This window comes from Sinocyclocheilus anshuiensis, unplaced genomic scaffold (genome assembly GCF_001515605.1).
Source record: "Sinocyclocheilus anshuiensis isolate Anshui unplaced genomic scaffold, SAMN03320099.WGS_v1.1 scaffold1165, whole genome shotgun sequence".
NCBI lineage: Eukaryota > Metazoa > Chordata > Actinopteri > Cypriniformes > Cyprinidae > Sinocyclocheilus > Sinocyclocheilus anshuiensis.
The window spans coordinates 204,276-218,407 of NW_015554150.1; the positions used below are offsets into that span (position 1 = coordinate 204,276).

At 37.0% G+C, this 14,132-nt stretch overlaps 1 protein-coding gene and 1 long non-coding RNA gene across 2 annotated transcripts in view; both read right to left on the reverse strand.

The window, feature by feature from the left end:
* Nucleotides 1–1,506: 1,506 nt before the first annotated feature.
* On the reverse strand, nt 1,507–2,080 carry LOC107670668 (uncharacterized). The gene is made up of 3 exons (XR_001632111.1): nt 2,035–2,080; nt 1,912–1,949; nt 1,507–1,684 (listed from the first exon to the last, which is right to left on the reverse strand). It is a non-coding gene; the product is annotated as an uncharacterized LOC107670668 (long non-coding RNA).
* A 2,845-nt stretch (nt 2,081–4,925) lies between these two features.
* The window catches only part of LOC107670658 (C-Jun-amino-terminal kinase-interacting protein 4-like), a 41,338-nt gene continuing 32,131 nt past the window's right edge, over nt 4,926–14,132 (reverse strand). The window contains exons 25-33 of the mRNA XM_016463337.1: nt 12,696–12,776; nt 12,425–12,492; nt 12,188–12,336; nt 11,888–12,059; nt 9,682–9,795; nt 9,509–9,541; nt 8,996–9,169; nt 6,715–6,816; nt 4,926–5,196 (exon numbers count right to left, since the gene is read on the reverse strand). Coding sequence (XP_016318823.1) covers nt 5,063–5,196; nt 6,715–6,816; nt 8,996–9,169; nt 9,509–9,541; nt 9,682–9,795; nt 11,888–12,059; nt 12,188–12,336; nt 12,425–12,492; nt 12,696–12,776 — 1,027 coding nt within the window. The 3' untranslated portion in view covers nt 4,926–5,062. The remainder of the gene's footprint in view (nt 5,197–6,714; nt 6,817–8,995; nt 9,170–9,508; nt 9,542–9,681; nt 9,796–11,887; nt 12,060–12,187; nt 12,337–12,424; nt 12,493–12,695; nt 12,777–14,132) is intronic.

Here is a 14,132-nt window from a genome sequence, read left to right on the forward strand (position 1 = left end):
TACTTGCTACATCGTTAGAAGAATGGCATCTACGCTAATATTAGTCTGCTTTTTTCTTATTCCGAGGTCACCGTAGCCACCAGATCCAGTCTGTATCCAGATCAGATGGTCACTGCAGTCACCCGGATCCAGCCCAGATGGTGGATCAGGACCTAGAGATGACCTCTACAGCCCTGAATGTCAGTGGAGACCAGGACAACTAGATGAGCCTCAGAGACAGATCCCCTGTGAAGACCATGTCTCCTAGACGGCCACCGGGACAAGACCACAGGAACCAGTTGAGTCCTCTGCACAATGTGACTTTGCTGCAGCCTGGAACTGAACTGCTGGTTTCGTCTCACCAGAGGCCCCCCAACTGAGCCTGGTTTCTCCCAAGGTTTTTTCTCCATTCTGTCATCGATGGAGTTTTGGTTCTTTGCCGCTGTCGCCTCTGGCTTGCTTAGTTGGGGACACTTCATTCTGAGCTGAATGATGACATAACTGAATTCAATGATGAACTGCCCTTTTGCATTATTGACACACTATTTTCCTATTTAATGCTGTACAGTTGCTTTGACACAATCTGTATTGTTAAAAGTGCTATATAAAATAAAGGTGACTTGAATATACACATAGTCACGCAATGCTGATGTTGTTAACATTAAGAATTTGAGAATAAAGTTTAACAATAATAATAAATTACACGGTTTGATGTGATATGACCTAACCGATCGTTAATCGGAAAAATTCTTATTTGGGTCATATATTCCAAGACGTAGGCTAGAATATGTAGGTGCAAAGTACAATATCCACACCGGTGCGGTGACTGACTGCCACACATACTCAAAATATTAGATTCAGCCACGCTGGAGCACGCCGGAGCACAACCCACGCAAGGAAGATAATTCCGCACACAGCTGCAATTGCAGGTTTTCAAACAGAGATGGCGACAAAGAGGCAAAACTTACAGGCTGCAGCTTTAATGTTAGTTAATAAAAATACTCTTATTCATTGTTCATGTTAGTTCACGATGCATTAAATATGCTAAAGTGTACTTCTTTTTAACAAGGAAACCCAAGGACTGTGTGTACATTTAAAGTGTGCAACATCTTATCACGGTCTAAATCACATTAAAAGATTATAATACTCACGTACACACTTGGTACTGTCTAACCTTGAGCTTAAGAATCTGAAAGCTGTTAAATAACTGTGTAGGTCCTGAAAGACCTGGATACATTATTAAATCAAATCACACATTGTAAATTCTTGCAAAAATATGTGACCTTACCATGGTACCAGATGGTAATACTAAGTAAAACCAAGGACCTGAATGATTTTGCCATATTCAAATGCTATGTTAATTATGTATTATTTGTTAATTATGTTTTTTTAACACATGCAAAAAAAAAAAAAAAAACACAGACACATATTGTATTACATGTTCAAAACGGTATTTTGATGATTTTGCAAACGACATTAAAATAAACAGTTAAAATATGTTTATTAAAAAATCACGGAGGTGTGGGATTCTGTCCTCAAAGTATGTGAGTAGGTAGTTAAGCAGACACACACATACACACACAGAGAGAGAGAAGAACCTCTGAGAGCATCTGGCCGTCTTATGTAAGCGCTGCAGCTCTGTTTATGTCTCTCTGTTCTCATCATGTGTTGCTATGGGTCTGCGGGAACAGTGCAGCGCTGCCACCTGCTGGCCAAACGCAGTACGATGTTTAGCAGCTATGTTATATGGATCGGCGGTTCTTAAATAGCTGTTTCGACTTTCGAGATTACTTCGGATATGAAGAGGCACCGTAAACACAGTACCAAGTGTAATTCAAAAGTAAATATATTTGATTACAAACATCGAAATTAATGTATACTCCTATTACTCTGAAGCGCATATAGGCCCCACAATACTGACAGCTCACATACCTGTCGGTGTCAGCAGAAACTTATCATCAAACCGATTTCTGTAATTATAGCAACCAGGACTGATGCTTTAGATCGAAACAAATTAAAACCACAAAACTTATCAGAGCTATTGCCAATACTTACAAGTGTTTGTACTGTTGATTTCTCTCCAAAATGATGTCACTTCCTGGAGGATGATGTCATAAAGAAACTGGCTTTTGTCAAAGTGATAAAAAAAATAAATAAATTAAAATGTCTATTTTTCAATTTTATAAATGATAATTTTATAACGTTTTAACTAGTTAAAACTTGAATTAAATTAAGTTTTAAATATTTAGATTCATTTGTCCATTTAGAAATACATTTATTTCCATTTTTATGCTTTCTATTTTATTTTTTATAGTATCACTATATATATATATATATCACTAGTAAGTTCATACCAAAAATATATTGTGTTTCAAACATGTATTTATTTTTTTAAAGAAAACCTTGATTATCTCATTTTTCATTTTAGAAGTTCTAGTTTGTAGAAACTTATTAGAAAATTAACTAATTTTCAACTTCAAAAATTGTGTGTTTAATATTTCCCTAAATATATTGAGACATTTAATTTGGGACATGAAATTAATGCAATGCGTAACAGGAAAGACTACAGAAATGGTCTGAATCAACCATTAAGAACAATCGGTTCAGAAAACAAATCAGACATCATGACATGAACATATGAACACATTAGATAATAAAACCAACACAGAAGGTGAATTCCCCATGAAATTAAGTTTAATAGAGTTTAAAAATAAGGCTATGATGCCGTTTTAGCAAACTTTTGACAAGAAAACACCGTAATAATGACAGGCTGTGGCGCACATAGCCAGTCCAGTAAGATTTAAGGGATACAGCGACAACACACACACACACACACACACACACACACACACACACACACACACACACACACACACACAAATGCAGTAATTTCTCAATTGTCTGCACACACATTCGCAGATATTCACACAACCACCCAAAAAGGTGGCGATAAACAAAGTTGAACGAACAAACTGCATTGTACTTAAAAAAATAAATAAAAACATGCATAGCTTAATACAATAAACGTGTATTTCCGAATGACCCATGGAGGTTATGCTGCCTAATACTGTCAACATTATTATTCAGTTCCTTCAACATGAAAACATCGCTTCTTAAAGGTCTGAGATGTAGAACAAAACAATATCGTCCTTGTTCACAAACATGTAAAAAGTTACATTCTGAACCGCAAAGTCCATTATGAAAAATAAATAATTGGAATGGCAACGACAAAGATATAAAGATTCCCTTTATGTATCAGAATTTAAAAGAAACAGAGACCGAATGCGCCCAAACCCGACCCCTTTCCCCATTTACACATAAAAAGTCAAATATCATGTTGCATCTGTTTCAACAGAAATCAAGGTACAATAAAAGTGTCGTAAAGACCAGATACAAAAGGAGCGCAAAACTCTGATTAGAATTAGAAAACTCAACACACTCGAACCCAAGTCTGGGACATACAATACAGACAAAACCGACATTAATTTTCTGAGATGCTTAGTGCTGAAGCAAACAAAACCAAATCTGACACAAGACATATAAATCATTTATTATACAATCCCTGTCAATTTTTTTTATTTAACATTATTTTGTCCATTGCTGTCCATTCAAGAGAATCACAGAACATCGAAAAGCCTTGGCAATGCAAAATATTCGACAACTAGGCTGTTTAGTGTTTGTTATTTGTTCTACGTTTCATCCTTTGGTAAAAGGGCATCTCAACTGCAATAAACTCTACCGCATGTTGTTCTTTACAGAAATCAGGTCCATCTACTGTGTGTTCGGTACGGTCTAAAATTGCCATCAAGCTTTAGCATGAGGGAAGCCCGAATTTATAGAGCTCCGGGGCTCCGTGTAGGAATGATACAGGACTCATGCAAGCGCCAAATACACTCGTACAGACGCACAACACCATGCGTAAAGTGCTGAGACACCGCTTACCAGATCTATGTCCTACAGATAGCAAAAAATAGCTCTCCGAGTTTCTATATACATTAACTACACAATGCTCCCTCTGCCATAGTGCACAGAGAAACCTCTGATCAATTCTGTGAAGAAAAAACACAAAAATCATCTCAAGCAGCTAACATAAAAAAACAGATTTCCCTAAAGTTATATGTTGTAAACTGTTAAAGGAATAGTTGACCCAAAAATGAAAATTTGCTGAAAATGTACTCCTCCTCGGGCCATCCAAGATGTAGATGAGAATATGAAAAGATTTGGAGAATTGTTTTTATCAGCTTTTGTTTTTTTGCAACATTCACTGCAGAGGAGCCATTGGTGAACAAGTGATGTGGTGATGCATTTCTCCAAATCTGTTCTGATGAAGAAACACATCAGGCATTTACATCTTGGATAGCCTGAGGGTGAGTACATTTTTAGCAAATCTTCATTTTTGGGTGAACGATTCGTTTTGTTCCTTCATTTCAACACTGATCTCTTTTCTGTCAATGCCAGATTCATATAAACAATAAAATTAAATAAACATCTAATCGCAAATATTAGAACTCATTGTTATGTAGTATTAAAGGGGTCATATGATGTGATTTAAATTTTTCCTTTCTCTTTGGAGTGTTACAAGCTCTTGGTGCATAAAGAAGATCTGTAAAGTTGCAAACACTAAAGTCTCAAATCCAAAGAGATATTCTTTATAAAAGTTAAGAGTCAGCCACGCCTACCTAAAATGGCTCGTTCTAAACACGCCCCCACATATCTACGTCGCTATGTTGGAAGATTTGCATAACGCAGCCCAAATGTTCATGCAAAGAAAGAAGGCAAAACTTTTATTCTCGCTGTAGTTTTGTTGTTGCCGCCGCCATGTCGTGAATGTGCTGTGTGTTTCGTTGTGAAAGCGAAACTACTTTGTTTGGTCTTCCAAAAGAGGACGATATCCGCTTCGTCATGCCTAGAGCTGATCTGTGCTGAAATAATGTTCTTTTTAGCAGCATCATATGACCCCTTTAAGAACAACACTATTAATAATAATAATAATATCTGTATTAAGAATAGTATGTTGTAAAATAATAAGCCCATGTGGGTTGACCTAGAGTTCTCCGTTGAACCTGCAGCAGTGATTTATCAGTCACTCGCTGCCTAAAGCAACCTGCCAGACTATAACATAACTGCGCTCAGGTTTGGCAGGAGCCGACTGCAGCTTCAAAGTGGGTTCGGCCGATTCATCATCTTCATCTCGTCCCAAACCACCATCCTCATCACCTGAGAGAGAAAAAGAGAGCCCGTATTATCGTGTCCTGTCAGCAGACGACTGATACAGCAACAAATCTTCAGTAGCTTTAAGCAGTTTCTGAATTTCAAAAACTAGAGAACTAAAATGAATAACGTTTTTAAAGGTATGTCTGCAATATTATTGGTTAATATTACTCTTTCCCCACCCATGCAACCTTAAATACATCAGCAGAAAAGTCCATTCAAAGCTTTGATTAAAGATATTGACAACAAATATTTGGTCCTTTAGAATAATCTGCATTCAATTTGTGCATGAATCGTAACCTCAGACAAATATTAAGAACAGAAATAGTGTTAATTTTGATGACTTGATCATATCATCATACTTTATTTTTTCATGTATTTATTAGGCTTGCTGACGGTGATACCGGTGTTAAGCCGCAACACCGGTTACGTCACTTGCCCACCGCGTCACCGACCCCCACCGTCGTTTTGATTTTTTATAGTAATAAAAATCATTTAGTTCAGTAAAAGAAGAGACACTACAATTAAAACTGAACGGGGCTGCTCAATGCAGTTGAACGACAGTTGCATCACAGATCAGATTTCGTTTCTTCTGTCAGGAGAGTGAGTCGAACTGACTGACAAGAAGAGTGGGGTGATTTTGTTAATAAAAGTTCTATGTTTTATATATGCGCTAAAGCGAGTTTGATGTTGTATTTTGTTGGTGCATTCAAGCAATTGATGCCTAACTGCCGCTAATTCGAAAGTGAAAGTAAAATGCGCACGGCGCTTTTAAGCTATTTAAAAGCGAAGGAAAGCGAGGAAAAGGGAAAATTCAAACGAACTAAAAACGAACAATTGCCGCTTTTACAAGCTATTTTAAAAGCTAAGGAAAGCGAGGAAAAGAGGGAACGCCCCCGCGTATTACCTGTGTTGTCACACGTCGATTAACCGGTGGGAAAATTTCCTCACCGTCACAACCCTAGTATTTATATGAGGTTCACTTAAAATGTTAGTAAAGTTTTTTGTGCCAGTTTTTTATTGATAATTTTCCACCACATTTTTCACCCTTAAACTCTGAACATGACCCATGTAAATCTCTACTTTGGACTCAAATGCAAACCCAAAGATGATTAAAAAAAAATCTAGTTTCACATGCAATGCAATTTAACTGCCCTATATTTCATTAACAGCCTCTTTTACATTCAGACAAGTTCAAAATATGATACACCACTGTTCAAAAGTTTTCAAAATATTTTTTCAGAAAAAGAAATTAATACTATTACTTAGCAAAGATGCATTAAATTGTTCAAAAGTGACAGTAAAGACATTTATAATGTTACAAAAGATTTCTATTTCTAATAAACACTGTTCTTTTAAGCTATCTATTCATCAAATAATCCTGAGAAAACATTCCACGCGTTTAACAATAACATTAAGCAACACAGCTGTTTTCAGCATTGATAATAATAATAAATGTTTCTTGATCATCAAATCAGTATATTAGAATGATTTCTGAAGGATCATTCTTACTGAAGCTCTTACCGATCCTGAAGTCGATATATCCCACTCCTCCGCTCATGATGAGCATGCTCTTGCCGTCCGAGTTCTCAGTCGTACCTTCAGCTCCTGGCACAATAACCTGACCTGAAGCACAACATTAACACATTAGCACAGATTTGCACTTCACCAGTCATTATATCAAACACCACCGCTTTAAAACAATATGCTAAACACATTCTGTAGAAGCCATGTATACATTTTTATTTAAAAAGGGGTCATATGATGTTGCTAAAAATAACATTATTTTGTGTATTTGGTGTAATGCAATGTGTTTATGCGGTTTAAGGTAAAAAAAACACATTTTCCACATAATGTACATTATTGTTTCTCCTCTATGCCCCGCCTTTCTGAAACGCGTCGATTTTTACAAAGCTCATCGGTCTGAAAAGCGAGGTGTGCTTTGATTGGCCAGCTATCCAGTGCGTTGTGATTGGCTGAATACCTCAAGCGTGTGACGGAAATGTTACGCCCCTCACCATATTGACAATGAAACACACAGCGCCACACACGGCGGCCTTGAGTGAGGAACGGCCAGCAGATTCGACGAAGGAGCGGCCGGTGGGCTTGCGGCAACCACATGTGACGACCCCGGGCTGGACTCCGCTTCGTCCACGGTGAAAGCCGATCCGGCGATCCACAGCGCGAAGTTGATGTATTTCCTCAGCGACCAGCACGGATCAGCTCTAGACATGGCTAAGTGGATATCGTCCTCTTTCGGAAGGCCAAACATAGTTTCACTTTCACAACGAAACACACAGCGCCTTCACGACATGGCGGCAGCGGCAACAACAATACTACAGCGAGAATAAAAGTTACGCCTTCTTTCTTTGCGTGAACATTTGGGCGGTGTTATGAAAATCTTCCCACACTGTGACAGACATGTGGGAGCGTGTTTAAACGAGGCGTTTTAGGAGGGCGTGGACAAGTCTTAACTTTTATAAAGAATATCTCTTTGGGTTTAAGACTTTAGTCTTTGCAACTTTAGGGATCTTATCTATGCGCGAACAGCTTGTAACACTCCAAAGAGAAAGGAAATTTTGAAATTGCATCATATAACCCCTTTAACATTTTTATTATTATTATTATTATCAAAGTGTTTTTGCTTAGCTTTGTGTTTTCTTAGTGTCCTAAAGGTAATGAGGGAAATTTGGTTATAAATCTGCAACTCCAGAAGGCGGTGCTGATAACAGTGCAACAGTCATTGACTGTAAGCTGTATGAGCAGAGGGTGCAATGATGGAGTAAGGACAAGCTTTTGTGTTCTTTTTGTGTTGGCCTTCTTTTCTTAATTTTTGTTTGTTAGGAAACAAATCTCAGTAATATTCATCAAGAGACTGCACCTCATTTTTGCAATTCAAGATGCTCACCATTACGGTACCAAGGACAGGGCCAACAAATGGTGTTTTACCAGAAGACATTCTTTCATATATTTCTGCAAATATTTTTGATTTTTTTTTGCACACTCATTTTTCTCTATCTCACGTTCTGTCAATCACGTTTACACACTGCCTCCGAAACGTTCGTCCGTCGTCCAAGCATTTTGAGAGGTTGAGAGGCTTCCGACAAGTTGATCCACTTCTTCTCGCAGCACAAAGCACTATATAGGTCCTTGCACACTGAGTTCATGAAAATTGGTGGTCTTCTTTTTAATATGTGGCTCCAGTATCGCTAGCAAAGCATCAAACAGAGCCACTGACATCCTGAAGAAAACTTTAAAGAGATTTGAAATCTCTTTGAAATCCAAAGAGATATTCTTTATAAAAGTTAAGAGTCAACCACGCCTACCTAAAACGGCTCGTTCTAACACGCCACCACGTCTACGTCACGATGTCGGAAGACATAAACCTTAAATAACCTTAAACTGCATAAACATTTCATTACACCAAATACACAAAATAATGTTCTTTTTAGCAGCATCATATGACCCCTTTAAGAAGAGAGAGGACAACAAAACCATCCTCACTGCTTGAAGACTCCATTTTGTATTGTTTTGCGCATTTTTTCGCAACGGATTAATTAACATGCATCGGATTCAGTGTGCAACGAATTTTTAGGATGACAAATACGAAAAAAAAAAGCATATGAAAATTTCGGACTCATTGTGCAAGGACCTTTAATGTCACCCTGCTCCTGATGCCATAATGCAACTTACAAAATCATGCAATTTACTAAAGCGGACCTTCCATGGAGTTGAATTCATCGATCATGAGGCTTCCCACCAGTCTCTATAATCAATATTGAGGCACTGTGGTACTATGTATTACCTGGAACTGTAGCAAAGAATTTAACAGCGTCTCTGTGGCCGTGGAAGCAGAGCTGAGCGTGTGCCATGGAGCAGTACGGTACGTACGAGCCCGTCACCACACCCTCCACAGTGTCATCATACACTCGCACCGCCCCACCTGGACGACAGGCGATCGCTCCTACAGTCTTATGAGCTGCTGGGGAAAGAAAAAGATGTTTAACCACAAGTGTCTAAAGCGTTTAATACAGCACCACCGGCATAGTTCGGATCTTGCAGAGCAAAAAATCTAATTTCTGGGATACAGTCATTAATATTAAAGTGTTAAAAGCCAATTTTGGATAAATGCAGATTCACTGCTGATCAGCCCAGAAAGATGGGAAAAAAGTTGAGAGAGAGGAAGATCTGAGAGGAACTGAGAACTTGCAGATGAAATATTGAACAAAGCTGAGCATGATGCAGCAAACAAGCAAGGCAAGGCAAGGCAGGTTTGTCTCAGAATTAGCCTGCTGTCAACAGTGTTTCCCCCACTCACCCCTCTGACCTAGATATCCACACTGACCTACAGCTACAGAGACAGGAGACGAGAATAAGGAAGACATGAAAAGAAAAACAGAGAAGTGGCCCAAGAGACTGAAACTAATGTTGCCTTCTACATCAAATACTGATGAACACCGTGTTTACTGTATGTGTGTGATATTGGCTTACAGTCTGATAAACGGATGGAGATGATGACACCATTTCCTGTTCCCACCCACAGCCGGTTACAGGAAACCATTAGAGCCGTGATCCTCACAAAAGAGAAGCCCAGTTTTCCCGTTCCTGTTAAAGACAAGAGGAAGTGCATTCAGTCTATTTATTCATAACCATAATATAAAAGAGGTCAAATCTTGGAATTTCATGAATTTTTTCGACATACACTAACATTCAAAAGTTTGGACTCAGTAGCAATTTTTTAAAAAGAAATTAATACTTTTATTTAGCAAGAATACATTAAATTGATCAAAAGTGACAGAAAAGATATTTATAATGTTACAAAATATTTCTATTTCAAATAAATGCTGTTCTTTTGAACTTTATATTCAACAAAGACTCCTGAAAACAATGTCTTGTAAAAATATTATGCTGTTTTCAACATTGATTAAAATATATTCAAATAGAAAAGAGTTATTTTAAAATGTAATAAAAAATAATTGAAAAATCTTACTGACTCCAAACTTTTGAATGACAATAAACATATTATGTGTTCCACAGAAGAAAGTAAGTGACATGAGGGTGATGTCGATGACATAATTGGCAATTTTTTTGTGAACTAACCACCTAAATTGAGCAAATTCCCTCTTAGAGCTGTGCAGTTATAGAGAATTTAATGTTAGGGTTCATTCAGGATAATTAGTCCATTTCCCCAGCAAAAAGTGTCCCAATTTACCTGAATTCACCCAATATGCTATTCTACTAAGTACTTTAGAATGGGTGATAATGTGTATTATTACACAGCTCCTTGGAATACTCTATTCTGATTGGTCAGTTGTAACATTCCAATGTATGTTATTCCCCAATAACAACCGACGTCATTAGCAACGTAGAACAACATGCTGCATCCCAATTCACCTACTTATACTATGCCCTAAAAGTATGTACTCTTTTTGTGAAGAAAAATTTCAAACTTTTGAGTATGAAGCAAAATAGTAGGCAAGCTTTGGGACAAACTACTCCGTCCGTGTCTTTAACAGACGCTCTGTTGCTTAGTTACGTACATTCTGTCACCGTTTAAACTGCACTGTCAATCATCTTGTCAAAGTTAACATTATCCACATTTCGTTTAATTAGAAGAGGATTAATTAAAAGAGGCACGTTTATCTGCCAGTCACGGGTCTTTAATGCCGAGAACTCTGCTCATATGTTTGCATAATGATGCATTTAAAAGTGACCAAGCGTATCTTTATAAAAGTTCACAATGTTGCTGCAGATGAAATATAACGCGGATAACATTAAAAAAGACAAAAATTCATCAGGTTAGACATTGATTTTCACTCAAACCCTTTTCTCTACCTGTTCGTTGGTCTCGCGATATCAGCCATGTTTGTAGTTTTTTTTACTGTTTGTAGTTCTAATCGAATCCTTTTCCAATGCGCAATGGGTCATCGATCTGCACTTTGAATTCTAACCGGAAGTAGTAGACCATCCGGGAATCTTTGGCATACTCATTTCAACATACTACGTTTTGGGACATACTAATTCTAATTTCTAATACTATTTAGGACGGATAGTATGAGAATTGGGACACAGCAACACACAGTCAATACAGGTATTTTAGGCTGGCGCTTCTTTCACTTCTCTCATATCACACCGCTGCGATCTTTCTTTTCTTTCAAACACAACTGCCATCATCTTGTGCCTCAGTTACTGACTGTATTTACTGCAAAATAAAACTGGAGGACTGTTAATAGTAGGCTTGCAGTAGTATTGTTAAAAGTGTTTGTCTAGTTGCTAAAAGTGTTGCTAATTGACGAAAAGTGTTTGTCTTGTTGGTAGAACAATTGTTTTGTACACTGTAATGGATTTAAGATAACAAACAGGTAAGATCTTAAAATGCTTTCTTAAATAAAAGCTGTGTAATTAGTAATACGACTGTACATTATGCCTTAAATATCCATCTTGTCTGAACTTCTAGGCTCACAGCCTTTTGTTAAGAACTGTTTTTCTTTGTAGAAGAGTTGTGTTTAAAGAGCTAATAAAATAGTTCAACTCAAAATCAGTATTTCGTGTCTAATTATTTGTAGCCATGTAATAAGTAGGATAATGTACATCCAGCCGGTTATTACTGTTATTATCACAGAATATATATAAATACTTTACTTAAGCAAATGTGTCACCATGAACCTAAAAAAACATACAGTGACAGTATTCTCACCTAACATTTTGCTGACATAAGGCTCAATGTCCACGTCCTGGAGATGCTGGAAGGTGTGAGCGTGGAAGAGGCGGAGGGTGGAGTCTAGCCGTATGGACACCCAGATACCGTCACCCACCCAGGCCAGCTGACGCACTTGACTCTCCTTACGCGGGTGGGCATCAAAAGACTTCTGTTTCACGCAAAGAAAAAAAAAAATCCCAAGCAAGTTCAGAAAATTCCATTTAACTAATACTGCATGCAACACATTTCTCAAAATGCAAAAACTAATACAGTGAATACGAAGACATAATTATGAACCTCTATTTTCATTGCTCTGGGCTGAATCACATAGATCTTGTTCCTGTAGCCGCACCACACTTTATCGTGCACAATAGTCATGCAGCGGATCGAGTGATGTGGCCGGCCGAGGTCCAAGAGGTGGTAGTTGGTTAAATCCCACTGGCTGTCTGTAAAAGTAGAATGAGGAAGCTTTTAGCAACTAAACCTCAAATTGAGAGGAGTATCTGAATTATTTGTAAACTAACAGTGTCTTACCAAGACTTCTGTGAAAGATGGCCAGTGTACCGTCAGTCAGAGCCACCAAAACACGGCCTTTCACATGTCTGAGTAGAGAAATAATGTTAAATGTCACTAGAACTCATGTTTGCTGCAGTGATTTTTATGTCACCTAAATACTGAATGAAAGTGCTACTGAATAAAAGTATAGCTAAAAAGCTAAATTCACAAGTCACATAAACTCAAATACGAAAACAACAATATTCCAAAAGTTACACTATATTGCTGAATAATGTCACTTTCAACTTACACAATGTTCAAGATGGAATCCTTCAGCTTGACAGCATGAAGACACTTCCTCCATCGAGCGACCGATGAGTGCACGTATAAACTACATGAAAGACATTTGCAAATGACAAATGTTAAACTCTCAGATTGTTTTTGCAACATAAAACATTAATGCTATGATAGATTAAACAGCTCTCTAAATAATTTCTCAATGCAGTGCAGTCGCTATACTGTAGATCTTGGTCAAAGTTCACTACATTTAATTTGGCACATGTTGATTGTTCAGCTGACTTTTTAATATCTCTGGATTCTGGTTTAATGATTCATTAATTTACAAGCATCCAAAAAAGCATGTCTAATCAATTGAATTTATAAAGCTAACAATTTAGTAATTTATAAACTTTATGACAATTGATAGCGCCCTATGATATCTGTATTAATGCTTTCCCAAATGTAATTTAGTTTTTCCTAAATTATTTGTTGTTTGCAGATTTTTTTTTTCTAGATTCTGTTTTATAATTTAATAGAATGTTTTCACCAAAAACAGTGGAATAAATTATTCATCACAAGTTCATTTTTAACTTTTAAATCAGCCTTTTAAACAGTAATCATCTGAAAACAGAACAATTGGTTTACAACAAAACATTGGATTTTTAAAAAAAAAATTTAATTATCAAATAAAGTGCAGAACATTTTTACTTTTTTGTAAAATAAAATGTTTTTCATAAATGTAAATACTTATTTAAATTCTTGATTGGGTAATGTCCCTTAAAACACGTTAATGAATTTTTATTATTATTATTAAAGTTGAGAAGTACATTTTACTGTAAAAAAAAGTGATATATTTACAACAATTTCAAAGTTTTAATCAAGCTTTTATTTTGGCAGAGCAGGTCTGGAGATGAAGTTCATGTAGAGTTCCTTCACATAGTGAGACGACAGATGCTGAAAACACCATGAGCGTCACGCATGCTTGAGTATGTGTAGTAAATGAAACCGTGCCATTCATTCACACAGAGACACGCAGAACAGGCAGACTGGATGTTTAAATGAAGTCACAGACACAAGGCCATATCTCAGTTTGAATTCAATTAATCAACCCTCTACACACAGTCGCACAACTTTGCAATATAATCGCCATTGGCTAGTAAATTTTTTAGTTTACTCGCCAGACTGATATACTATTTTACACAAACACGTTTACTTAGCCATCTAAATGGGGACATTACATAGACTTCGATTGTTTTTATATACAGATAGTTATACACGTTTTAACCTAAACCCACCCCTACCAGAAAACTTTCTGCATTTTTACAATTTCAAAAGTAAAAAAAAACTTTGTTTACTTTATTTTTATAATAGTTTTACAAACGAGGACATCCACAAATTGAGGTTTTTGACGATTTTGTCAGGTTTTGCTCACTTTTGGGTACAAATTTGTCCCCAAAATATGGTTAAG